The sequence below is a fragment of the Camellia sinensis genome, chromosome 13 (genome assembly GCF_055761805.1).
Source record: "Camellia sinensis isolate YWXY chromosome 13, ASM5576180v1, whole genome shotgun sequence".
NCBI classification, from domain to species: domain Eukaryota; kingdom Viridiplantae; phylum Streptophyta; class Magnoliopsida; order Ericales; family Theaceae; genus Camellia; species Camellia sinensis.
Window position 1 is genome coordinate 84,964,357 of NC_138973.1, and position 27,724 is coordinate 84,992,080.

General features: G+C 36.9%; 1 protein-coding gene, 1 long non-coding RNA gene and 1 pseudogene across 6 annotated transcripts; all 3 read left to right on the forward strand.

Moving 5' to 3' along the window:
• The first annotated feature begins 1,257 nt into the window (after positions 1 to 1,257).
• On the forward strand, positions 1,258 to 14,950 carry LOC114311629 (uncharacterized). 4 transcript variants are annotated; one of them, XM_082902711.1, is made up of 4 exons: positions 11,370 to 13,721; positions 13,806 to 13,979; positions 14,082 to 14,471; positions 14,580 to 14,950. In XM_082902711.1, the coding sequence occupies exons 2-4, from the start codon at positions 13,862 to 13,864 to the stop codon at positions 14,747 to 14,749; spliced, it is 678 nt and encodes a 225-aa protein (XP_082758837.1). In that variant the 5' UTR covers positions 11,370 to 13,721; positions 13,806 to 13,861; the 3' UTR covers positions 14,750 to 14,950. The 4 variants fall into 3 exon arrangements, 3 of the variants coding, with proteins under 3 accessions (XP_028113557.1, XP_028113558.1, XP_082758837.1); XM_028257756.2 differs by lacking the exon at positions 11,370 to 13,721 and adding an exon at positions 1,258 to 2,361; XM_028257757.2 differs by lacking the exons at positions 11,370 to 13,721; positions 13,806 to 13,979 and adding an exon at positions 1,258 to 2,361.
• A 7,168-nt stretch (positions 14,951 to 22,118) lies between these two features.
• On the forward strand, positions 22,119 to 22,683 carry LOC114311630 (uncharacterized). Its single transcript, XR_003646561.2, has 2 exons — positions 22,119 to 22,255; positions 22,344 to 22,683. It is a non-coding gene; the product is annotated as an uncharacterized LOC114311630 (long non-coding RNA).
• A 4,097-nt stretch (positions 22,684 to 26,780) lies between these two features.
• LOC114311639 (endoplasmic reticulum chaperone BiP-like) lies at positions 26,781 to 27,404 on the forward strand (annotated as a pseudogene). Its single transcript, XR_014347908.1, has 2 exons — positions 26,781 to 26,970; positions 27,062 to 27,404. The product of XR_014347908.1 is annotated as an endoplasmic reticulum chaperone BiP-like (transcript).
• The last annotated feature ends 320 nt before the right edge of the window (positions 27,405 to 27,724 follow it).

Consider the following 27,724-nt stretch of genomic DNA (forward strand, 5'->3'; position numbering starts at 1 on the left):
AAGTCGCGCGCCTAGTCGGGCTTCTTCGATTTGTGCTTAATTCATATCTGACGGCTGAAAATTGTGAAGCTCTTGCCTCCAACACATACGATTACAACTCATATGCAATACAATACATCTGAAAAGAGAAGAGGACTCAAATCGAACCTAATCGAAGCCCTAATCTGTGTTCTCCTTCAACGAAGCTCCTTCGACTTCTTCCGACTGGACTCGTCTCTCTCTCTCGAACCAGGTACTCCTCTTCTTCTTCTTCTTCGCGAACCTTTGTCGAACCTCCTTCAACTCCTTCTTCTTCGAACCTCGATCGTTTTTTTTTCCTTTTTTTTTTTTTTTTTTTTCTTTTTCTGCTTCGCTCGTTGGGCTCCTCTTCTTCTTCCGACTGGGCTCTTCTCTGTCGAATCGAAGCTCTGTTTGTTTTTTTTTTTTTTTTCCTTCCCCTCTTATTCTGCTAGTTAGTTCTGTTCTTTTTTTTGTTTTTATTTTTTTCCTGACTCTGTCTCTGTTAAAAAAAAAAATGACATACATGAATTAAATTAATTAATTAATTAATTCATACATAAATAGATTATACTGAAATAAATAAATTAGATACATTACATAAATAAATAAATTAATTAATTCATACATACATACATTACATTCATTATGATTATACATACATTACATTACATTCATTATGATTATTACATACATAAATAAATAAATAAATAAATTCATACATACATAAATAAAAAAAATAGATACATTACATTCATTATGATTATACTGAAATTGATTCATCATTATGCTGAAATTGTTATTTAATTTAAACATTATACTGAAATTGTTATAATCATAATAATTAATTTATGAATTAATTATGAATTAATTATTTTTATTTTTTGAATTAATTATATAATCATATAATCATAATAATTTTTATTTATGAATTAATGTATGTATGAATTAATTAATTAATTTATTTATGTATGTAATAATCATAATAATTAATTAATTTATGTATCTATTTTGTATTTATTTATGTATGTATGAATTAATTAATTATACTGAAATTGTTATTTAATTTAAACATTATATTGAAATTGTATGTATGAAATTGTTAATTTTTTTTATTTATGTAATAATCATTATACTGAAATTGTTTTTTTTCTGTTATTTATTTTTTGTGTTGTGTAGTAAGTACTAGTATGTAAAAAATTGTTTTAGTACTATGAATGATTAGTCTATATTAATTTTTTTATTTTTTACGAAGACTGTGCGCCTTACTTCAATAAAGCCCGCGCCTCGCCTTGCGCCTTGCGCCTAGGCCCCAAGAGACCTTCAGCGCCTTAGTGCGCCTTGAGCCTTTAAAAACCCTGTTGTAGAGTACTGGTTGGTGTGCATTGATTTATTTGATTTGTTTGGAATTACAAAGTATAGACTGGTACGCATTGTTTGATATTTAATTTTCAATCTAATTTGTTGAGATCACATAGCAGTTGTTGGTGTGCTTTATTTGGTGTTTAGTTTTTTTTTTTTTAGATTACAGAGCAGTAACAAGTGTACAATAGTTTTAATTTCTATGTTTTGTTTAGTGTTTACAATTTTTTCTTAATTTACTTGGCAAGTATGCTTTTAATATTTTAATTTGTAATATGTTATTATTTTTATTTCAATTCTATAGAACATGTAATATAAGTAAAATTATTAGAAGTTAATAGTATTTATTTATATTATTTCAATGTCTTTATCAAATTTTAATAAGATACTATAAATTATAATTTTATTTTCATCCTAACCTAATTTACACTGTGCTGTACATATAACACGAATTGCGAAGAAAAAATTGGGGGAAATTGAAGATGCACCTCTTCGTGCTTCTGGGTAAGAGCGAGTCGCTCGTCTTCGGACATGTCGAGCCTCAAAAAGGCCATGGTTTCATACTGACGGAGGCCTGGTAGGCACTGTGGTTCCTCCTTTTCTTCAACCGCCGTGACGCCCGACCCGGGAGGGCTTGTCGGATCGTCTTCTCCTCCGAGCCCTCATTCGAAGAATGAACTCGAGAAATCCAGCATTTAAGACTTGATTGATGGACCTCCCTTGGTCCTATGGTGGTGCAAGGCTTGGCTTTTTCTGGGTAGAGCTCTAAAACTAGGGCCAAAGGAGATTGTGGATGGTGATGATGATGATGAAACACAGTGGATGTGGGTGAGAGAATTGAGACAGAGTGAAGGAGATGTGGAGGAAGAAGTGAGGGTTGAGCCTACTGAAGAGGACGCCATTGTTGAGCTCTCACTCTCACTCTCTCTGCAAAGAGACCTCTGGTTTTGGAAATGACGGGAAAAAATGGAATTTGGATAAGGGAATGCGCTCCTCGCACAGGTACGGTATTCATATAAATTAAATTTTCATATATTTTTAGGAAAAAAATTATATAAATGAAATATAAGAAATTAATTATAAATTAGTTGGTTGATTTTAATAATTACAAAAAATATTTTCTGCTAATTTTTCCTTTTGTGGTTAAAATTAAAAATATTAGGAAGGACGGTTTGGTTAGATTGAAAATAGGATAAAAAATGAAAGAGAAATTGAATGGAATTAAACAAAATTTATTTTAGAATATGTATTTTGTTAAGGGGAAATAATAAATTAGTGTTAATTTTGAAAAATAATGATAGATTTATGGTAAATTTTATACATTTTAATGATTAAAATCATAATTTTTTTTTATAAATTTATAATTATTTTAAGATAGTATCACTTATTTGTAAATTTTCTTTTTGTTAATACGAAATTTTCTTTTTGTAAATTCTGTATTGACAATAATTCTTTAACTAAAAAACAAGTTGTTATGTTCTTTATACAAGAAATTTAATATTTTTATGTTCTTTATACAAGAAATTTAATATTTTTATGTTTTAACAATTTTTATGCTAAACAAAAATGTAAAACTTTCATATGTATATGTATGTTTTTCCTTTTCTTTCATTGACTTTGAACTTCTTTTTTTTTTTTTTCTTAATTAAACTTAATGCAGATTGTAATCTTCTCGCTTTGCATCAGATTACTGCACTGCACTCAATTGATTTACGAAATGGGATTTTTACAATGAAGTAAAACCATAATTGTACGGGTGGAAAATATTTGTCTCCCTCCGTATTCCTTGCTACCAAGCTTGACTTACTCTGACAGAACTCCGTTTACTGCGAACAAACAAGGGTGAGCTACCCGGCGGATGGGTTGCCGGAAAATCCCTCCGACAGTCAAGTTGGCTTTCTTAGAGGAGAAGAGAAAATACAGAGCACTATAGAGAGAAAGTGGCTAAAGGTTGCTTACTGCTTTGAGTTTGCTCCTGTCTCCTTTTCTAGGTTGGCCATGCAGTCTTAGATTGTGTGCGCACTATCTCTGTTGTCCTTTGCTAAACGTGTGGCTGTACTGCATTCTCTATTCCTTACACGTGTATATGTGAATACTGCCAAACGGTATTGACGTACACCCAAAGTGGTTTCCTCTCCATTGGTCCACGTGGAATACCTAACCGTGCTATTACTTGGGTAGCACCAAAGATATTGCCTCTGATCATTCCAGTGTCGAGCTAAGCCATGCCAACCTTCGAAATGGAGCTGCGCTTGGTCAGTACCTTGGCGGCATTCTCTCAAGCTGGTCAGCCATGGATGCGCAGACAATTATCTCGGCTACACAGCTTGCCCATAGCACACTACACATTCTCTGTGCCTACACGACGCCATACCTAATCCGATCAATCTTGTGGTGTTAACATGGCCTCTGCACCGTGACGCTAAAAGATAGCCCTGTCCTAGACCAGGGCCCCTACTAAGTTAGCCCGACCAAGATAGCCCGTTCCAACACCAAACTCTATGCTGGTATAGATTGGTCTAACACTACATTTTGTGTTTGTCTGGCCCAGCTCAACACCATACTCCGTGTTGGTATAGCTTGGCCCATTGTTTGGTACAAATCTCCTTCTCAATTGCCCCTTAATCCCATCTGAGTTGAACGTGATTGAGATTAGCCTTTCTAGCCAAGCTGTTAATTCTGGCCGGTTTCAGGGACTTGTGCCCGATGTCCTGTCACCCATCAATTAACTGTACTGACAACCCATCAAGTTAGTGACACATGGCGTTCCCTTAGAGGTTCTGTGCAACTCCACAGCTGCCCCTACTATCTCCGAAATTTGAAAGGTTGGCGCCCTTTGGGTTTTCACCCATAAATAGGCGATATATACACCCCTTCGTCCACTCCACTATTCATCTTATTCTCCAAGAAAAACCCTAGCCTACTCAGAGCTTGTATCGTCATCGCCGTCATTGTCGTCGTCGTTTTGTGTGTTCTAGGCCACTCTTCTTGAACCAATCGATTCGTCAACCACTGCCGAAGCCCTTTTCCCGATTGGATCGAAGCTCTAAGCCATTCCCAGTGAGTTTTTTCAATCTTTTCATTTCATCTCTTCTGTGTTCTTCTAGTTTTTCCTTTTTATTCTTATTTCTAAGCTATTAAGCCTCTATCAACACCTTCTTTAGTGTGAAACTAGTAAACATTTGTAGAAATTAGGCAAAACCGAAACCAAAAACATACAAGTGGCCTCTGTGCCCCTTATTCCTCTTTGTTTCCGTATGTGACTTCAGAATTTAGGATGAACAGTATGAATTCTGGGAAAAACCGAGCACGAGTTCAGTTTTTAATCAAAAAAATGATCAAACTGGGCAAAAACCTTGTTTGTGCTCCTTAAAATTGGTTAGAATCGCGCTAGATGAGACGTAGGGGTGCTGGACTAAGGCCGAGATAAAACACCTAGGCTTTAGGCCCCACAATCGGCCTAACACCCAACCCTAGGCTCTATGGCCGAGCAAAGAATAGCTTTAATTTTGATAGTCGAGAAAAAACTCCTGTCGTGCTAGCCATGCACTTACTTTTTTAACAATGCAGAACGAACTAGGATCGACCAGACACACCTCAACATTGCAAACTGGTGACGCTCCCAGATCGAGCAACCATCTGGCCGAGCAATAAATTAGTTTTAGTGGTCAAAATAAAACCGGGATAAATGGGCAAGTACTTATTTATGGTCAGTTTGCATGGGGCCATAGCTAAGTTCCGCAAGGAGTTCAGCATCCCTGATGACGTCCCAATTGAGCTAGCCATGAAAGAAGAGACACCTTGGGGCAAATTGGATTTTTCCCCTTCACCGTGGTATCAATAGTGGAAGGAGGGCTCTGTTTTCCCGTGCAACCCCTTGTTTGCAAATTTTTGAGGCAAACCAAGTTATATCCCACGCAAGTATCAAAATAATACATACAAGATAATTAATGGTGTGGCCGCGCTAAACCATATCCTCAGTTTAAATCTTGGCCTAGCCGAGATATTTCATCTATACACACTTAGTAAAAATAAGGGCGCCTTTGACTGGTACCTCAAGGTCAGGAAGAGCCGAGCAAAACTAGTAGAAAGCACACTGCACAAAGAATTGAACGATGATGACTTTCTATGGGTGTCTGCCATTTACGAGGATTCCGAGAAGCCCATACCGTGCTGGTACATAAATTTGATGGGTCGTTGAACACACCAAAAATAAATCACTAAATTATATTAAATTCTATCAGAATAATGGCAAGCCTAGGTATCGATCCGTAGGGACAAATTTGAAATTAGATTAATTCAATCGCAAAATTCCTAAATTAATTTTGATTAAAAAGATAAGATTGATTTTATAACTGAACAGCAATTAAAGAAACTGAGGAATTAGACTGACAACTAAAATTAGGGTTTGAGATATTAATTTTCGGGAAAAATCCTAAGATAGAGAATTCACCACTAACCACATGAATGAGATTTAATATTGGCCACCAATTGCGATTCGGTTTGAACTATCCAATATTTCACTACTACAAGTTTGAAATATTGATCAAGAGGGTTGTTGCATTCAATGTACAAGCACGAATCATCTCGAGTAGTACGAGTCGTTTGCTGTAAACTATGCTAGCAAAACGACCCGTCTCTCATAGCATGAATCGTCTCGTACTTTGAATACAAACACAAAGAATACTAATGTATGGAAAGCATTAAACAATCACAGAGAGTAAAATGCTTGAAGAGATGAACGAAACAATTATTAAAAACTTCTAAATCATCCACACATTCATTCAAACCAATTTACAACTAAAGCTCATGAAAAATTTCATTACATGGCTAGGGTTTCATCAAAACTCTAGAAAAGACGACTAGCCACTCATGGAGGAGTGGAAAGGGGAAGAAGATGAGAAAGAAACCCCCATGGAAGTGTCCTTCAAGCTTTGGTAGAATATCACCTCTTTGGAACCCTAGCATCCCTCTATTCTGAAGTAATTTTTCGAACCCTAGGTTTTGCTAATTTTTTGTCTTTTATTCGCAGCAAAACAGATCAAAAATTTCGTGCACGCGTCCCTAGGTGGGCCTCTCGTGCGCCCATGAGGGCCGCTCGAGCGGTGGTGGGCTGCACGTGCTGTAGTCTGGCTGGCTCGGATTTTTCACTTCTTGCATAAAGAATCTGCTTTCACGCCCTTTTTTATTGAAGTTTCACATTTCCTGCCAAATTTGTACAAGTGCACGAAACACATCATCTCCACCAAATAAATAAAATTGAAAGACTAAAATTGTAACTTAAGTGGCCTCAATGTGGTATCTTTCGGCCAACATCAGGGGCGTTGGTGAGCAAAGTAGCTCGGTTATGCTTTTCTTTTGATTGAATATTTTTGCCGAGCTAACATTCTTTCATTATGTGTAGATTACAAACACTTGGCTGATAACTACTCCCGCGCCAATCAACAAGCTATCAGAACCGCACTGCGACATCCAGAACGAAGTGTCATAAGTTGCTCGAGTACAAACTGAGCTACTGATACAGCGCGCCGCGTAAAAGTAGGGTCCCCTACAGCCTTTGTTAATCAACCTATTTGCTTTTATAGAGGAAATTAAGTATGGGGGAGTTACGACACCAACTCCATTAAATTTAAATTTAGGCAATTCAGGTAGGCGAAACACTACTTGTTTCGTTACGCAGTCAATGGTGGCATGATATTTTGTTAACCAGTCCATTTCTAGAATTACATCAAAATACCCCATATGTAGAGGCAATAAATCAACATATAAAGTCATATCCCCAACAACAATTTCACACGCAGGGTACATATAAGCACAAGTCATAGATCCCCCAGTTGGTAAAGACACAGTTAACAAGTAATGCATTGGTTCCATAGGTCTCATTAATTTAGGAGCAAAAGCATATGATACAAAAGAATGCGTAGATCCCGAGTCAATTAAAACATAAGCTTTCTGGGAACACATAGGAAGGATACTTGGCACAACTGTCTCTATATTCTGCACATCCCTTGGTACAAGCACAAATACTCGTCCTTGCCTCAAAGTTTTCTTCCCTATAGCAGCTTTCAGATTAGACTTCGGCGTTGAGGCTGATGCGACAGAACTTGCCATGGGTCTATGTGTGCCTTGGGATGCCAAAGGACAATCCTTAATCATGTGGCCTATTTTTTCACACCGAAAACATGCACCAGAAATTCTATGGCAAACTCCCTTATGTCTTTTTCCATATTTTGAGCAAACGGGTGTATCATTCCCTTGGCTAGAGCTATTTGATGATCCCGTATTTTGTCTCTTGTTCTGTGAGTTGTTTGAGTTGTTCCGGCCCTTCTTAAAGTTGGATCCTTGTCTCTTACCCTTCAATTCGATCACCGGTGTCTCTGCTTGTATGAGGGCAACAATATTCACCTCAACCATGAGGGCTCTATCCAGGACATCAACATATTTTAACAACTTTAGGGGTTGTTTGGGATGGTCTAAATAAGTGTATTTTTGACTTTTTATGAAATATGGGTTAGGTTTGGGTTGGGTTTGAAGTGATGTGTTAGAGAAGTGATGTGACTTAAATAAGATGATGTGACTTAAATAAGATAGTGACTTTTTGACTTTTTGGATTTTTTAGGAGTTGCCAAACTTAGCCTTAGTACATTGATCTGGTCAAGAACCTCAACATCAAGTCCGCCTTCAAATTTCCTAGCTTTCTTGTAATCGATATCTACCATAAGTAGTGCATACCATGCAATCTCGGTGAATTTGGCTTCATACTCCGCTACCGACATAGTACCCTGCTTTAATTGCTCAAATTCTGTTACTTTGCAATCTTTTACACACTGTGGGAAATATTTTTCATAGAATGCCTCTTTGAACTGTGCCTAAGTCATGATAGTATTCTAATCATAGATTAGCATCCACCACCTTCTAGCTTTTTCTTGCAAGGTAAAAGTTGCCAACAAAACCTTTTGCTCTTCAGAACATGGAAAAACTTCAAACAGCTTTTCAATTTCTAAGATCCATGCTTCGGCCTTTAGTGGTTCAAGGCCCTCTGAAAATGTAGGTGGTTTCATTTTGTTAAACTTCTGCGTCAAGGCGATAATATCACCATCAGTAGGTGGCTCAACAAGAATTGGTGGTGGAAGAGGAGATGGGAATGGCTGTCTCTGTTATTGTCTCAAAATTTCTATCAGTAATTCCACCATTCACTCTAACCGGTCCATTCTCGCATTAGAAGACTCAGATGCATTTTTAGGTCTTGCGTTCTCTATTGGTCTATAAGTAAACAGAATGATAATAAACATAGGATGCATAGGTTTCACATTTCCATTGTCATCACATAGACACATAAGGAGTCCACACACGCACACATGCAAGTAAATTGCCCTAACTTCTTTCCTAGGACATCCTATAGCTTATTTGGACGTGTGTGTGTGATATAACTAGTGCTCTGATACCAATCTGTCACGACCCAAACTCGCCCTTATAGGTTTAGTGTCGTAACCGGCTAGTAATCCGTGATTACCAAAGGCCTACATAACCGTAATACAGTAACGGGGCTGGCAGAAGCCAATAACTCAGAAAATAAAACGTCCAATGAGCTGTGAAGACTTAAATGAGACAAAATGAATTTTCATAGAGACATATCTATATACACAGTGACTGATAAGAACTAATCTCAAAAGAGTGACTCCCGGACCACCCAAGAGCCGTGACACATGACTGATAAGAACCTCATGACGAGGCACAAAAGCTGGCTTAACAAAACTAAGGCTGGGTCGACGCCACTACGTCCCCTCCTGCACTTGATCACCTATATACATATATAAAAGAATGAGCTAAAGCCCAGTGACTAACAATAGTATAAAGAGGTTATGAATGAAGTCCTTACAGTAATCCAAATCAGCTACTTATAGCATTAGATAGAAAATTAGATTCATTTGCATAGCAAATCCATATTTCATACAGAAAACGTAGCAGTTATACGTGGTACGTCCAATAGCAGGACAGTGCAGACGGTCATGAAGATCGAACAGTCATATATGATGGCCATCAATACAGTAAACAGAAGTTCCAAGAATTGGAATTGACAGAGATCTCTGTAACCGAAATAGTAACAGATGCTAAGGATGCCACGAATACAGTTTATAAAACAGGACAATCATTCAATCAGTCAGAAAATAACATTTTAGAAACAGAGTATTTTGTAAGTCATAAAATACTTATAATTCAAACATATCTTTACAAGGTTGTTACTCACTGTTGGCTCTTTAGAACACGTGGGTAGGACGCGGCATTTGACCTACACAAATAGATTTAAACACAATGGTTTAACACACAATCCTCTCATGCAAACACTACCTAACCTAACCGTTATTTATTCTCTAACCCATTCACAATCATTCTTTCATTTTCTCTTGTGTTCGTGCAATGCAAATGCATACGAAAACAGTTGAAAACCATGCAATTGGAGGCCCGAAAAGCAAAGAAAACAGAAAGGAAATAAACCTAAGCTGGCCGTACTGGCCACACGTGTGGCAGCCCTGGTTGCTCGTGCGGTGGCCTTGGCCGCTCTAGTGAGCAGAATGAAAAAGTGAACAGAGGAAGGCCGGCCGCTCGTGCCGTGCCCCCTGCCGCTCGTGCGGTCCACCAGCAAAAGAAAAAGTGGAGCAGAAAAAGGCTTGGCCGCTCGTGTGGTGGCCTAGGCCACTTGAGCGGTCTGGGTGAAAAACCAATTCGAAAATTTGCTTCAAAGTTGAAACTCCATTTTTGCAAACCCAACTTCAAATTCATGCAAATCAGAACCCAAAACTCACAAAAACATGTTGAATAATCAAGTTCTAACCTCCAGTTAAACCATGACTTCAAAACAAAACTCATTTGTCATACAACAAGATCAAACTCTAGAATTTAGGGCCAAAAATCAACAACTATGCAAATGTTAACTTCCAAACTCAAAAATCCATGGAGTTTCATCCTCCATCCTCAAGAATCATGCAAGAAATGAGTGATTGATCATGTAGGGTGCCATGTATAACAAGATTTTGAGCCATATCCTACAAGGTCTCCTTTTAGGTTTTATAACTCAAACATACACCACCCAATCCCTAATTCAACTCAACTTCTACAATCTCATGGATAAATTTACTTAATCTTATGGGTTAGATAAGAATTCTTACCTTGATTGTGGAATTGATGAAGGTTTACTCTATAAGCCCCTTGATACTCCTCTTTTCTTCTTTCCTCTCTTGAGCTCTTTTTTTCCCTTTCTCTAGAACTCTCTCTCATGTCTCTATTCCTCTTATTTGTTGACTAGACCAACATTTTCCGTAATAAAATTTTAAGTTTCACTTAATTTAAATCAAATTCACCTAATCAAGGCAATCTTCATATAATCTAATTTAACTTAACCCAAACTTAATCTTCTTAAAGTGAATTAGGCTCTAACCACCTAGTCCAACATCAAATTTTTAACCTTATAATTTAACGAATCAGACAGGTCTTTTTCACAAATTAACATATCTGTGAATCAAAACATACTTCAAATAATCCATGGCATATAATTAACACACATGCAAGCATATAAATCACATAAAAGCACATGATTAAGGTAACCTTCAGATTTAACAGTTAATAAAGGAGGTAGGTGTTACAAATGCTTTGTGCTAAAGAGTGATGCAACAGTCGCCTATGTAGTCGGCGCACCATGCGATCAATTGGGGTAAGGGCAGATATATGAATCTATTCGGCATCACATTTGCTGGTAGAGCAGGCAGCCGAATCGGCACATAGTGCCCTACTTGACCAATGCTTGGTGTCGATTCAAACGTGGTACCGAAGCAAAGGAGTGATGCAGGCCGAATAGGGCGATCCATGTATGCCACTTAGCATCATTAAACATGTTCCATTGAATAAAAATTAAGAAGAGTGTTGAGGTGTGCAGCAAGCTATGTATTCATTAATAAACCAACAAACTATTTTCATTAAAAAACTGAATCCATTACATCTATTTCACTTTACATATGAAAACGGCCCCATTACATCAAAAAGAACAAAAACATAACGAAAATGGTTACATCAAAAAGAACAAAAATATAACGAAAATGATTACATTATCCTACTTCAAAAGTCCTCAGGATCCGATTTCAGAGGGTCTACTTCTTCTTGCTCATACGGAATTGGCGTATTGAGCGTAGCTTTTGCAGCTGCCAAGGCTTTAAGCCAGCCATGCTTGAAACCTCTGTTGTTAGAATCGTACGATTCGCGATTCGAATCGTACGATTCGGTTCGATACACATAGAAATCAATTCGAACAGGTAGATGGAATCGCAAATGGCACAGAATTGCATCTGAATCGATCGATTCACGATACGAATTGAAGAATCGCTGAATCGCACGATTCCTTACAGTCGCGGGTCGACCCAGTTTTCTTGGACCCGAATAAAAAAAATTCAATTTTTGGCCCAATTTTTTTGCTTTTTCTTGGCAGAAGATGGGTCGCCTAGTCTTCTAAGACCAAACGACAGTCCAACCAAGGTAACCCATGGTCTCTTTTTACTCCCAACAAACAAAACCCTAGAAATACTCACCTCTTTGTTCGATGCAGAGCTTCGTGGTCCTTCTTCTCACTGTTTGGTGGCCCCTTGCTGCTGGAATCTGCTTCGTGGCCCTTCGTATAGTCTTCAAAACTTTATTAAAGTTTGTCCTCTTTTGGGTCTTCAATTTTGTTTGAGCTGTTACTAGATAAACTTCATATAGGTAATATAAAATGCTATATTGACTTTATACTCTTTCTTTTCCATTACTTTATTGTCTATTATGGACTGTAGAAGTATCCATTACTTATTGTCTATTGTGGACTGTAGAAGCATTGAAGTTGCTGCTGTGTGGGTGGGACATTAAAAAAATATTTTGCTTTTTTTAATGGATAAAAAAAATGAAAAGCAAAAAAAAAAGTAGGAAACAAGATCCGACATGGGACCATTGTAGCCGTGTCAAAGATAACAATAGAATGCATTTGAGATATAATTATTGTGGAAAAGATTATTGGGGTGGAGTGATTCGAATGAAAAATCATTTAACCGGAACTCATGATAATGTTGGTGCTTGTAGTCAAGTTTCTGAAGATGTTATGAATATGTTTTTACAACTGTTAAGTGGAAAAAAACAAGACAATATTATAGATGTTGATTGTTTTGAAGAAAAAATGTTGAGGGGAAAAGTAAAGGGGAAACTATGGATGCATATGTCACAAAGGGGAGGGCAAAGCAACAAAGCCTAAATCAAATGGTGAAGCAAAGGGAGCCCGTGATTAGAGATATTTGAAGAGTCATTTATGGGCATGCATTGGCTTTTAATTTAGTGAAAAGCCCCTTGTTTAAAAAGATGTTGAAGTCGGTTGGTGAGTATGGTGTGGGATTGAAACCACCTAGTTATCATGAAGTGAGAGTATCTTTTTTGAAAAAAAAGGTTGATCATGTGAATGCAAGTTTAGAAGTGTATAGAAAAGAATGGAAGAAGACGGGTTGCACTATAATGTCCGATGGATGGACCGATGGAAAGTCTCATTCTCTTACTAATTTCCTTGTTAATAGTCCAAGTGGAACGGTGTTTATTAAATCAATAGACACCTCCAGTGCAATTAAAAATTCTATGAAATTATTTGAGATGCTTGATGACATTGTGAATGAAATTGGGGAAGAAAATGTGGTTCAAGTGGTAACCGATAGTGCATCGGTGTATGTAGGTGTCGGTAGATTATTGGAAGAGAAGAGGACTAAATTGTTTTGGTCCCCATGTGCAGCACATTGCCTTGACTTAATGTTTAGTGACATAGGTGAGTTGACCGTTTTCAAAGATACAATAATTAAAGCCGAGGAAATCGCTATGTACATTTATAGGCATGCTTGGGTGCTTGATTTGTTCAGAAAATTTGCAAAGAATAGGGAGTTGACAAGACCCGCGGTTACTAGATTTGCCACTGCCTTCCTTACTTTAAAAAGTTTCCAAGATAGAAAGCTCCAACTTAGAGCTATGTTTGCATCGGAAGAGCGGGCTAGAAGCAGTTATTCTACATCTGTTAATGCAAAAAAGGCACAAGGAACAATCTTGGGAGACACTAGATTTTGGAAAGCAATCAAGTATTGCTTGAAGTGTGTGCTCCCTTTGGTGAAAATTTTGAGGCTTGTGGATGGTGATGAAAAGCCGGCAATGGGATTTATTTATGAAGCTATGGATAGAGCGAAGGTAGAAATTGCTTCAAACTTGAACCATGTGAGGGATAGATACAAGCGCATTTGGGAAATTATTGATACTAAATGGGATTCACAACTCCATAGGCCTTTTCATGCAGCGCCATATTACCTTAATCCGATGTAAGTTTTTTACTATTTTTGTCTAATTATTTGTGTTGTGATTTATTTATGAAGTTATCTTTCTTTCTATGTTTCATTATCAAGAAAACTTCACTGTGGATACGGAGGTGAAAATTGGTTTATTTAAAACCATTGAGAGGATGTATCTGGATATAGAGGATAGAGCGAAGGTTGATAAGCAATTAGAAAAGTTCAAGAAGGCCGAGGGTATGTTTGGTATGAGCATGGCCATCTTGACAAGGGAAAAGAAACAACTCGGTAAAATTTTTGATTATGAAATTGTATATTCACAATTTCACAACAATTATGTTGGCAATGGCATGCATTATTCTCTAACATCTCTTTATCATTTAATTACAGCTCTATGGTGGGAAAGTTACGGAGAAGAGTACAAAGAGCTTCAAAAGCTAGCTATTAGAGTGCTAAGTCTTACTTGTAGTGCCACCAGGTGTGAGAGAAATTGGAGCACTTTTGATCATGTGCACTCGAAGAAAAGAAACCGGTTGGAGCAACAACGGTTGAATGCTTTAGTTTTTGTGAAGTATAACATTCAACTTGAGTTGAGGCAAATTAAGAGACAAGAAAGGGGTGAGACTTATGATCCTATTTATTTATTGGATATGAAGTCCGATGATGAATGGATTACCGAGAAAGAGGATCCATGTCTACCCGAAGATCATTCATGGATGGACATCCAAGAGTGCTTCGAAGATGATGAAGGAACAACAAGTAGCAAAAAGAGAAAAAGAGGTATAATTTTATATTTTAATTTTTAAATAAGTTAATTTCAAAGATTTAGTTTCTATATTTTCACATTTACTTGCTCATTTATAACCTTATTTAATTTTATTAACGCAGGACCAAGAAATTTAAATGCCACCGATAGAGGAAAAAGAAAAGTATTTAAAGATGATGATGAAGTTGAATTGATTGAAGGTGGAGAAGAGGAAGAGGAAGAAGAGTTTAATGAAGTGACTATGGTAGATGATGATGAAGATGATATTGACCTTGGAGATGATGAAGATTGAAATGAAGAAATGAAGGCTTTTTGGAATTTTTAACTTTGTCTAATCTAACTTCTGTTTTGTATGATCTCTTTTTGACAGAAGTTACTTTACAAGTATAGATTAGAGTTTTGAAAAGTTTAGAACTTGTTAAGTTGTGAACCTTATTCATGATCATACATTCATAGAATCATATTATAATGAATGTGGATTGCCATACATACATGTTGTGATGTGAATTTACATAAATTATATCATAAATACATAAATATAATATAGGATGATAGATCACGGTGGGGCTCGGACCCACATCTCTTGCCATAAAAGCGTTTTACCTATCTAGACCACGTGATCATCATGTAAAGTAACATTTTTATTACTTTAAATCTAAATATTTCATATTTATAATATTTAAGTGTATAAATATGTTTTTTTATGTAATTTAGAAAACATAACTGAATCTTTACAATTTGCGATTCGATTCGATTCGCGATTTGGTACATGGCCATTTCTATTCACGATTCGAATCCCGATTTGACAACTATGCTGGAAACCCCTATTTTCGAACTTCAGCGCTTTATCGGCATAAAGTTCCTTGGCAGCCAACTCCCCGACATCGAACACTTTGGCAGCCGCTGATTTCGCTTCTTCAGCGGCTGAATAAGCTTGTTGGAGTTCAGCTTTCAGCTTCTCCAAGTCCGCTTGCGCCATCTTTAGAGCAACGTCCACAAGATTCGTCTACTCCTTCGCAGCATAGCGCAACACAACAAATCCACATGCATCGTTTTCTCTTCCTCGGCGGCGGCTTTAGTACGCTCTTCCTCGGCCTTTTTTGCTTCAACGTCAGCCTTCTGACTGGCGACCGCTAGATCGACCATAGACAATTTAGCTTTGCTTTGTTCGGCTGCCACCTTAGCCCTCAATGCACTGATCAATTCCAAGGCATCGAGTTAGCGACGTCCGATTTCGGCAATACGCTTGATGGCCTAATGCAGAACCAAAAACACATAAATAACGAGAACTATCAAACTAAAAGATGAAAATAGATTATAACACTTACCAAAATAGGCGATTGTGCGGCCAAAGCAATAGAAACCACATCTAGTTCAGCGTGAAACACAGTGTCACGACCCAAACCCGCCCCTATGGGTTTAGTACCATAACCGGCCAGTAATCCAAGATTACCGAAGGTCTGCTTAACAGTAATACAGAGTACAAGGGCTGGCGGAAGCCAAAACAGTAATTAAAAGATGTCCAATGAGCTGTAACAGTCTGTATGCAAAAAGACTTTTTCATAACATATTTATATTCAGAACCAAAACAGTATATACATGCATCATTTACAGACATTCAGGTTAGGGACCAAACCTCTACTATAACAGTACAGAGCAGGTCTATACAGTATTACAAAATAGAGACAGAAGGGTGAACTGAGACACCCCAAAAAGCCTAAGCTTGATCACACTTGGTACCTCACAGTGAGGCACGTTGGTTGGTTTTGACAAAACGGTGTTTAGCCCGACGCTTCCTAGCAATGGTCCGGTGCCTGAACACCTACATATATATATATGAGCAGTGAGCTAAAGCCCAGTGAATAACATATGCGTAAAGAGATTAAGAATGAATGTTCTTTTAGTATTGAAAACAGTCATTTATCAATATATCAGTCATTCAGTTTGTGGCTCATATTTCATGCCATAACAGTCATTCAGAATCTATAATAGTCATATGTGGTACATCTAATAGTAAGACAGTACAGTAGGTCTTAACAGACCGAACAGTCAGTTGATGGCCATCATATCAGTAAATAGTAGTGGTTCCAAACATGGGAACCGACAGAGATCTCTGTGACAGTAGCAGTACAGTACAGTAACAGTAAATTGCTATGGATGCCACGAATACAGTTCACAAATAGGACAAACATTCATTCAGTAAGAAATATCATTTCAAAAAGTAGTACAGTTGTTCATTCAGAAAAATTCATGATTGAACATATCTTTACAACATTGTTACTCACAGAGCACTGGGCCATAAGCAGCTAGAGTGTCCTCGGATGCCAACCCTACACAGTTACAGAATGAACACACACTAAGCTACACAGTTGGGAAATAATAACTTAATCCCTAATCTTGACTCGGTGTGGTTCTACATCAATATTCTCCTTAAGATGCCTTAAACATGCCCTAAGAATGCCTAGGATGGAGAGATGATGCAAAGATGCACTTTTAAACACTCTTCAAATTTTTACTGAAATAGGGTCCAACTCGAGTGTGGGTTTCCCCGCTCGAGCGGACATGCAGACAAAAGAGCCCCGCTCGAGCATGACTTACTCCACTTGAGCAGACTGCAAAAGTACTGGATGGGTGAAATTCACGCTCGATGGGCGTTCGACCTCCGCTCGAGCGTGAGACACAAGTCCTCGCTCGAGCGTGCATTCCCCCGCTCGAGCGGACTGTAAACACATGCAAAATACTGGATACACGCATTTCCCGCTCGAGCGTCACTTTTCCCGCTCGAGCGGACTGCATGAACTCAGTATGTACGCTCGCGCGTGGAGTTCCCCACTCGAGCGTGAGTCCAAAATCTGGAATTTCCAAATTTGAACCTCAAGCTCAAAACTCAATTTTAAAGCATCAAATTCGATCCTTTTGGGCTAATTTTCTGGAAAACACTTTAAAACTTATAATATGACATGTTTCAAAGATCAATTTGATAAATCAAAGCCCAAAAATAATTCAATTAAACACAATTTCTAGGGAAACTTCAAGAACATGATGAACATATAACATGCATGATCTCATTGAATTCAAAGCTTCTAATACAAAACCAAATGAGTCTATTTCTTCAAAAACATGATGAATTCATGGACTTCAACCAAAATGTAAACATGCATGCAAGAATTTCCATGAAAACAACTTAAAACTTCAAGATATGCACATGCATGCATGATTTAAGCTTCAATTCAACAATCTAAACCAAAACTTGACTTCAATCTCTAAACTTCCATGAACCATGCAACATAAGACTAGAATTCATAAACAAGAAGGTAATTATCCTATCTTAGGTCTTGAATTTCAAGTCTAGAAGCTCAAATATGCAATCCTCTCTTTAAATCTTCTAATTCTCCAAGCAATTCTTTTTGAACTCAAACTATCTCCTATCTCTCTCTCTCTCTAGTCGGTTAGGCTCAAGAATGGGCTGATGAAAGGATATAAAAGGGTAAATAAGTCTAACTTGTGTAATTTAGCTTTATTTAATTTAATTCAATCATACCAAATCACATTTCAATTAAACATGCCATAAAATCACATAAATTCTAATTAGCACATATCGCTAATCAATTCCGGATTCGGCCGTCGATAAGGCCTTCAATTTGCAGTTTAAAACATAATACATGAACAAATCATTTAACAGTCAAATAGATAGAAATGCATTTAAACTAGCACATTCAATCAATCAGTTCAGAACATTCAGTCAATCAGTCATTTAACATGCTTAATCATAGATTAGCACTAATCAGTGGTGAGGGTTGTTACACACAGTCTTATCAACAGGAAGGGCTATGGTCGCGACTACACCCAAGGCTACCGCATGATCCTTCATTGGGGAGGTGCCGGTTGCGATTGGTGATCCTTTGACTTTTGGCTGGATCAGAAACGGTGCCCGCAAGGTCAAGAGGGGAAGAAATCCTTGGCCTCTTTTCAACAAGCGATTGTTCGGTTGTCTCGGTTGATTCAGCAACACGCTTCTCCTCCCTCTGTTCAGTCACTGACTCCTTCATTATAGGTTCAATATCGTCTCGCACCGACTCCTCCACTGGTTCAGCTTGAACGACTTCAGTTGCCGGTGGAGGAACTTCTTTGGCGCTTGCCGCCTTCCCCCATGCTGCTATTTTTTCGGCGTTACGTCTTCTAGAAAATTGACTGAGGGATTCACCCGCCATGTCTTCTGAGCCGACTCTAGGTAAATCATCCAAGTCTAGAAAAATGTCTTCTTCTCAGGGACTTTCGATCTCTATTTGCTCACTGGAGCCGGCTTCTTCGAAGTCAAACGGCAGTTCCCTAAGCCATTCGATTTGAGGAATGACCAACTCAACATTTTCGTCTCTACATTGTTTGGCGTCAATAACTTGGTCTACGCCACCGTGGTTGGCCCCTTCACTGTTAGCGGCCTGTTCACTAGCAGACAATTCCCCAACACCGATGTCTCTCAGATTAATGAAATTGGGGAATACAAGAGCCACAAGTTGCTTCTCACCTCTCGGAACGGGAATATGATCAGCCGCCGAAAAGGTAGAATAAGTTGGGTCGTACCGAAGTAATATGTGCGCGGCATGACCTTGGCCTTGTAGATTCGGCCAACTGACGAAATCTAGGACCATCTTGATCTGAGCAAGCACCAATTCGTCAGTAGAAGCGAGGGACTTTTTGAGGTTGTTGCTTACACCAGAAATAAACGATTAGCATACATAAAATGCCGAATTGAAATAAAGCTTGGTGGGGAGTAATCGGTGACCTGGTTTGCTCTTGCGCTTAGGCAGAGGAGTTTGGTGATTTTCTACTTTGCCAAACTCCCAATTACCATGAACGACCACCATCAAGTCATCCACTTTTTTGCCAGAGTTGGCAAGCATGGTGACCAAATGGTGATTGGTGTCTTTAGCCCTGAGGAAATATTGCCCTTGTTGACCATCAATGGACGGCCCAGATCAGCGAGAGGGGGGGGGGGGCGCTGGTAATATTAATACAGCTCCCCCCCAGTCACACCAGTCACACCATTCACACTAGGTTTTTTAACTAATAGGGAGGCCTTGTACGGCGGGTGTGAGTTCACTATTTACCACTACAAAATGCCTCGCCAAGCCTCTTTTCGTTTTTATGCCAAGAATGAACGTAACAACGCCGAATGGCTGGAACCTCTAAGTTAAGACGGAGGTGGCGGTTTAATTCTATCACGCCCATCACGATTCGGTAGAAGTTGACATTTGGTTGGGACGGAATCAAACCCTAATGACTTAATACAAACCTAAGAGTGGGATGAAAGGGAAAATGGACACCCCCTTCGGCGATCGCCAGGAGAGGGAACACAATGGTGTTCTCATCAGTCCTCTCCATGTCCACTTCACCATCCCTAACTAAGGACAGTTGAACGTCGTTGGGGATAGAAAAGTGATGATGAAAAGATACGACTCTATCTTCAGAAAGAAGAGCCTTTAAGTGATTCACCATGGGAGGACCGGAGTGAAAAGTAACAAGACAAAGAAGTGCAAGGGATTGAAATATAAAAATAAAAGAGAGAATGGAGCTCAGAGAACTTACGGACGGAAATGAAAAGGTCGCAAGCAGGAAGAAGAGCAGAAGGGTGACGATAGAAGTCCTGAGGTTAGAAGATCATGAGTGTTGAACAATAATAAGATCCCGTGCAAAATGAAAAGGTGAAAATATTTCAAAATGCATCGGCGGGAAGCCACAATCATTGTCTATCACATCTTTTCTGGCACGACAGTATTGAAAAAGCATGTCCGCCGCATTCCAAACTCCCAATACATTTTGAAATGACAAACTGCCCTTTCGACAACCGAGTTCGCCGAATAGCCGACTACTCGGGGAGCAATTGTGGGAGCCAAATTCAAATAGCCCAATACTATCAGGCCCAAATTGCAAGTCGGCCCGTTGGGCCTCGTCCATCGGGCTCATTTGGCTGAGTTACATATATCTTAATTCTGGTTGCAGAGGCCGAATAGTCTATTATAAGTCAGCATCAAGGCTAGTTGCCAATTCCTCTTCATAAAGCGTGGAGAGATCCAGATGAGGTGCGTAATAGGGGATAAAACCTAAAAAGAGAAGTTCTATAGAAGGAGAAGGAAGTCTCGATGATCAGGTATGTTCAAAAAAGCTCATTTAAGAAAAATAGTAATCAATATATCAGAGAGAGAAAAACTAATTAGACCGTCGAAGTGCTAATTCCTGCACCCCCGACCGGAGTTGTTATTGTTTCAGGTGACTATCGAAGGACTATTCCAGGATCTGCTTGGATAAAGGAGTATTTCAAATCCATCACTGCACATTTATATTTCATTCACATTTTTTTCATATTTTCTTTTTCTTATTCAAATTTATGTTCCAAACACAACCCAAAAAATATATCTCAAATGAACAAAGTCTTTTAACAGGTAGATAATCTCTTGCTGAAGAATTTCTTCATGAGAGAGGGCATTGGAAGTTATGGAACTGATTAATGTTGGATTTTGAGGCATAGTGTGAATATTATCTGTAGACACTAAACTTTTCACGTCTTGATCACCTTTTTTGATTAATCAAGACAAATAAACTTTTCTTAATTAGTCAAAATTAAGATAGTCACAGATGTGGGTCGTACTAAAATTACGAGACACAATCCATTTTGAAATGTGGATCATACCAAAAGAAAAATATAAACCCTTTTAGACAAATCAATTCAAGCCAAAGGTGTGGGGCCCGCAAAGATATATTGTCAGAATTTCGTAAAATAATTCAAATTCGAATTTCAATACAAATCATTTTCATAAAGAGACAAATTTCTCTATTCTTGAAAATTAAAATCAAATTTTGGAGTTTCCAAAATTAACTACTCTTTTCTATGCCTATAAATAGCGGCTCTCACTATTGAGAAAAGGGACCTTTGGTTAAGATCCTATGATACCTCTCAAGCATTCTCAAGGTTCTGCCAAAAATATTTCTCAAAAATCTCTCCAAAGTTTTTCAAACTCTAGCCGAGGATTATCAAGCACTCCAAAACTTGTGTCAATCTTTCTAGGTTCTCTTTCATCAAATAAACCCTTACGTGTCTAAGCATAAAGAAATTGCAAGTTTGATTTCTTCTTTCGAGATCATTTATAAAGATTGTTCGAGATCGAGTCATTCAAGCGCTCGACCAATCATCTTTTCCTCGAGCTTCTTTGTTTGAAGACTTGAAGAAATCCATCAATGCATTTGATTCAACAAGAAGCTTCTATTGCCATTAGATTGCAACCACTCTGGAGATCGAATAAGAGGATCTGTTCTTTTGTAGTAACACAAGCCATAGAGAATTGTACCTAATTTATTATAATTAATAAAATCGAATATTTGTACAATTCTCTAACAGATCCAATGGCTTGCTCTATTACAATTCTATGTGGCTTGCTCTATTACAATTCTCTATGGTTGCAATCCAACGGTTTTGGGATTTATTTTGATGTAGATTTTGCATTTTACAAAATACATCTGTGAGAATATTTGTGGTTCATAACTGTTTTTTTGGCAACATCATAATTTGTTGTTTGTAGTTCTTGTTAGATTGTTTGCCCCTTTAAGGTCTTGTTGTTTTTATTTTATTGTTCCATATGTTGTTTATTTTTATTTTATTATGACTGTTTTATAACTTTTCTGAAAAAAAAAAAAAACTCTGTTCAGTCTCTTTGTTTCTGCATACAACACACAAATTCTACCAAAGACAGGTTGATAGAATGGAAGGTGGTTGATAATCTGTCATGTGTTTTGCGCAGTAATGGTAGGGAATTACATGGCCATACATTTTTTGAATGCTCTTTTTCAGCTGCTGTATGGAGACAAGTTCTGAGACATCAAAATATTAACAGGCTTCTTTACCTTTGCACGAAGAAATTGATTGGGCAATGCGACACAGAAAAGGTAATACTTTTTGTCAAGCTTTCCATAAGCTGCCTCAATTTGTCATCCATGAGGAGAGGAATGCAAGGATTTACACAAACAAACAACTTCTTCCTGCAAGAGTTTTTGCGAAGATCGGGGAAGATGTTCGATATAAAATAAGCTCCTGGAGGGCTGTGAAGAATTCTCTTGAACTGGAATATACCTAGATCTATTCTTAGCTGATAGGTGTTTTTTGGACTGGTCTGACCAGTTTTTTGTTGTATGTGTTTTTATTTGTTCAATAAAATTCACTTTACCCAAAAAAAATACACAAATTCCTCATCTGTAGAGCGAGAAAGTAGAGAGACATCATCTGTAGAGATAGGGGACGGAAGTCAGGGGCTGCTCGTGGAGGACGGGCGGCTCTCTGATCGTATTAGCAATTGTCTTCTTCGGTAAATACGTCTCTCTTTCTTTCTCTCTGCTTACAGATCTAGTTCATATTTCTACAAGAAGATAGATTTGGATAATTTGTGATTGTTGTTTAGTTGATTGGCAAATCTGACCCTGAATATCAGTGGTAGATTTATGTTAATCTCTTTCACAGCTCTTACATCAATTCGTCCATGAATTTATGGCTTTGCATAGTAATAGATCTGAAGAGAATTGACAATTTTCTCTCTCAATTTTTGCGATGTATCGTTATAGACATGTTTATCGGATTGATTTTTGGTAAACACTTGTTTCCGGCAGTTAGAGCCGAACTTATATTTTGTTAACAATATGCTCTGTCATAGCAAACCTAGAGAATTTTTTCCATATTTGGTTATAAATTAGACATTTGTGTAATTTGAAAAGAATCAGCTTTTGTTAACAATATAATCTATGATAACAAACCTATAGGCTGTGTTTGTTTCAAGAATTTGGAGAGGGATTTGGAAAGAAAAAATGAAAAGGTGAGTGAAATGTGAATAATGGAAAAAGGTAGGTGAAATGTGAATAAAATATGTTTACATTTCAAATAGTTTTACACTTTTTTCCTTGATTTTCCAAATCTCTCTCCAAATTCCTCCACCAAACACAGCAATAGTGAGCATTTTTTAGGAATTTGTCCCTTTTTGGTTATAAATTAGACATTTTTGAAACTTGAAAAGAATCACTCAACTGTAATTTTGTTACCCATACTCCTGATGTTCATTACAAGTGTATGAAAATAAGCCCATTATTTATACCCTGTTTCCTAGTCGTGTCAGCCCATATTAGTTATATAATGAAATGGAAAATGCTTGAGAGCCCCATTTTTTAAAGATCTCCACAACCCCTTTAGATCTCTACCATTATGTATATATGGGATCCACTCATATATGTTTAGGGGCCACACCATCAATGATGGAGATTCAAAGAGGGTTGTGGGGATCTCTAAGAAATGGGAGTCTCAATCATTGTTGAAAAAAAGTTGCTTTCCTTTCTAAACTGTTTTAAATAGGGATATTGTATTTAAAGTTGACCTAGTTCTTAGGGATAATGAGATTATGTTATATAATTTGTCATTGAATAACTATATTTTGCATAACCGGTTGTTTGTCTGCAATTTCTATGGCCAAAGAGGAAGCCACTAAGTAGGGAACAGTCATTGGGATAAATTTTGGAATAACCAATTCTTGTGTTGGGGTTTACAAAAAAGAGTTTAGGGGTGCCCGCTATGCGGCCTTATGGGCTTATTTTGGAATTCATTTCGATAATTCGTACGTTTACATTTTAGAGTATATTAAGGTCAAGTTTGGGAAGACTAAATAAGTGTACTTTTTGTCTTTTTAGACTAAAAAGTTGAGGTTGAAAATATGAATGTTTGGGTTAACTTTTTGACTTTTTATGGAAAAATGTGTAATAAAAAATTGTAAAAATTGATTTGTAGGAGAAAATTAGAATTGAGAGTTGTGCAGCCGTAATTGTTGACTTTTGGTGAATAGTGATAACTTTTTAACTTTTTGAGTAACTTTTTGGCTTTTTGGTTTTTTGGGGTGTTCCCAAACTTGGCCTAAGTATAACATACTTGTAAAAAATTAAGTTAATCGGATAACATTAACCCTTTCATCTACTCACATTTGTATCTTCAAAAATAAATGACATTATGATTTAAAAGTATTAAAATGAATATAAATGTGAGTGGATGAAAGAGTTAACGATATCCGATTAACTTAATTTTTTACAGGTATATTCTACTCGATGTACTCTAAAAAGTGAAAGGTTTGAATTATTAAAACGGATCCCAAAACAAGCTCATAAAATCACATAACAATATTTATTGTGCTGATTGCAAAGCAGCCACCCCAACTCCTTACAAAAATGGTCATGTTGAGATCATAGCAAATGACCAAGGACACCGGATTACCCTATAATGGGTTGGTTTCACTGATTCCAAGAGAATGATTGGTGAGGCTGCAAAGAGTCAAGCGGCAGTTAATGCTGAAAGGACCATTTTTGATGTTAAAAGAGTTATAACAATGATAAATTTTTTTAAAATTAGAGTTTTAATTGAACTCTAGTTAAGTCAAAAAAAAAAAAAAAATCAGGCCATAATATCATATTAGATGGATTTCACATATACATTAAAACTCACAAATTAAAGCTCCAAAACATTTTTGAAAGACTTATAGGAAGAAAGTAATGCCAAGGGTTGGTTTGTGATATTCTAAAAAAGTACACTTTTTGATTTATTGGCTTATATGAGTTGGATTTAGGTTGGGTTTGATGTGATGTGTTAGAGGTGATGTGATTTAAATAAGATGATGTGACTTAAATAGGATAATGACTTTTTAACTTTTTGTATTATTTAGTAGATGCCAAACTAAGTAAATTGGGGGTAAATAATCTGTAACGGCTCTTACCTACTGATTGGCAAGTTTGAGGACAAGGAGGTACATGCTAGAAAAAATTAAACATGATTTACTATTAGAATAAAAATACCAAACTAATAATAAATTAAAAATAACAAATAAATATTATTATTAGAGATAAAGTTTAGAGAAGTATGAATGTGGTCGAGGCACGCAGATTGTGCTCTCCTTAGGAATGATATACCCAGTGGTGGAGGGAGGTAAGGCCCAGGGGAATCACGTGCTCTGCTTGGATTTTGGGATTTTTTTTTAAACATAAAGAAAATATTTTAAATTACAAAAATTACAAAAATATTATTAGAGTGAAATGTCAATGACATTTTAAAAATTATGAGAACAATAATGGTTGTTTTAATTGAAAATGAAGAGACTGCTATAAACCATATTATCTATGAAAATTTTTAAATATAACGATGATGTCATTATTATTGACATGCAAGTATAAGTAATCTCTCACTATAAAGATATGAAATTTATTGGATTGTTAGTTACATTTGACATGTGAGGTTCACTCTCTATGTGTTTATATACTATTAGTTGGTGATATCACATATCAATGATGACGTGGTATTACCATTATATTGAATTTTTAATCAAAATTTGTATAAATTTTTTTTTATCATTATATAATTTATTTTAAGACTTATATCCATTCTTTTTTTTTCTTTTCTTTTCTTTTTTTGTATTGTCTATGATACACTGGTTACAAATAACATTATTTTTATGATGTTTCTTAAAATCAATCGTAAAAACTTGCGTAAAATATTTTTGTAAATTTTTTTGATATTGTAATTAATAACTACCCCATCTAATTTAATTTTCTGGCTCCGTCACTGGATACATCCTCTTCTACACTGAGTTGAATGGTGTTTCTCCCCCAAGATACAACGACCTTCGAAATCACTTGTGTGCAGCAAAGTAAGTTCACGAACCTTAAATTTCCCAATACTTACTTGTAAACTCAATACAGTAAACTCATAAAGAAAATAACAAAAGAGAAGAAGAGGAGAAGAAAGACTTATTTTTTTTGTCTGTTTAATCAATCGTAAAAACTTGCGTAAAATATTTTTTTAAAAATTTTCGATATTGTAATTAATAAATGCCCCCTCTAATTTAATTTTCTGGCTTTGCCACTGGATACACCCTCTTCTACACCGAGTTAAATGGTGTTTCTCCCCCAAGATACAATGACCTTCGAAATCACTTATTGACCTGCAAAGTGAATTCACGAATCTTAAATTACCCAATACTTACTTGTAAATTCAATACAGTAAACTCATAAAGAAAATAACAGAGGAGAAGAACAGGAGAACAATAATTTTTTTGTCTATTTAGAAAACAACGTTGCAGTCTTATTATATACACAATTAAATAACCATAATTTAGATATTTCGGAGATATTGTAGGATAACTTAAAAAACTAGAAAACTAATATAACGTTATAAACTTATTCCTAAAAAGATGCAAATATCAAATAAAATAAATTAAATACAATTTTAAAATGACAAAATAACAGTCCAAAGGGATATGAAGCTTGTTCCTTACAAGATTGTGAATAAAGATGGAAAGCCTTATATCGAATTTAAGATTAAAGACGGAGAGGCCAAGGTATTTACCCCTGAGGGGGTCAGTGCTATGATTCTAATTAAGATGAAGGAGACTGTGAGGCATTCCTTGGGAAGAAAATCAATTAAGGATGCTGTTGTCACAGTTCCTGGTGAGTAGAACTCTTCTAAATTACTACTATTATTCTCCACTCTTCCAAGGATGCTGTGGTACTCCCTTTTACTTTTTATTGCAACCTGTAGCCTACTTTAATGATGCCCAAAGGCAAGCTACCAAGGATGCTGGTATTATTGCTGGGCTGAATGTTGCTAGAATTTTAAATGAACCAACTGCTGAATAAAGGTGGTGAGAAGAACATCCTTGTGTTTGACCTTGGTGGTGGCACTTTTGATGTCAGTATCTTGGCCTTCGATAATGGTGCTTTTGAGGTCCTTGCCACTAATGGTGACACTCATCTTGGAGGTAAGGAAAATTTTTGTTAGCAATATTCTGTCATCCTTTCTTTAACAGAACTATACATACCAGAATTCTCTGTGGAGAAATGAAAAGGATACAATATTAGTGGCTCCAACAACTACCATTCGTGAAGATCATATATACCATGTCATAAATAAAATGCTCAATTACAATATTATAGTGGCTTCAACAGCTACCATTTGTGAAGAGGACCATTTATTGCACATCATACTAGAGTAGTGAATTGATTTTAGCATTTTTCTTTTGCCATTAATTTGACATTAGTTGCGTGCTAAAAAAAAGTGAAACAAACCACAGAGCAATCTGTATTACGACAATCTTTAAAATATTTTGAGATCACAAAGGTCATTGAGTTGAGTTTCTCTCAAGTTTAAACTTGAGAGGATTTAACGGACCCATGAAGCCTACCATAGGTTTTGATTTGATGA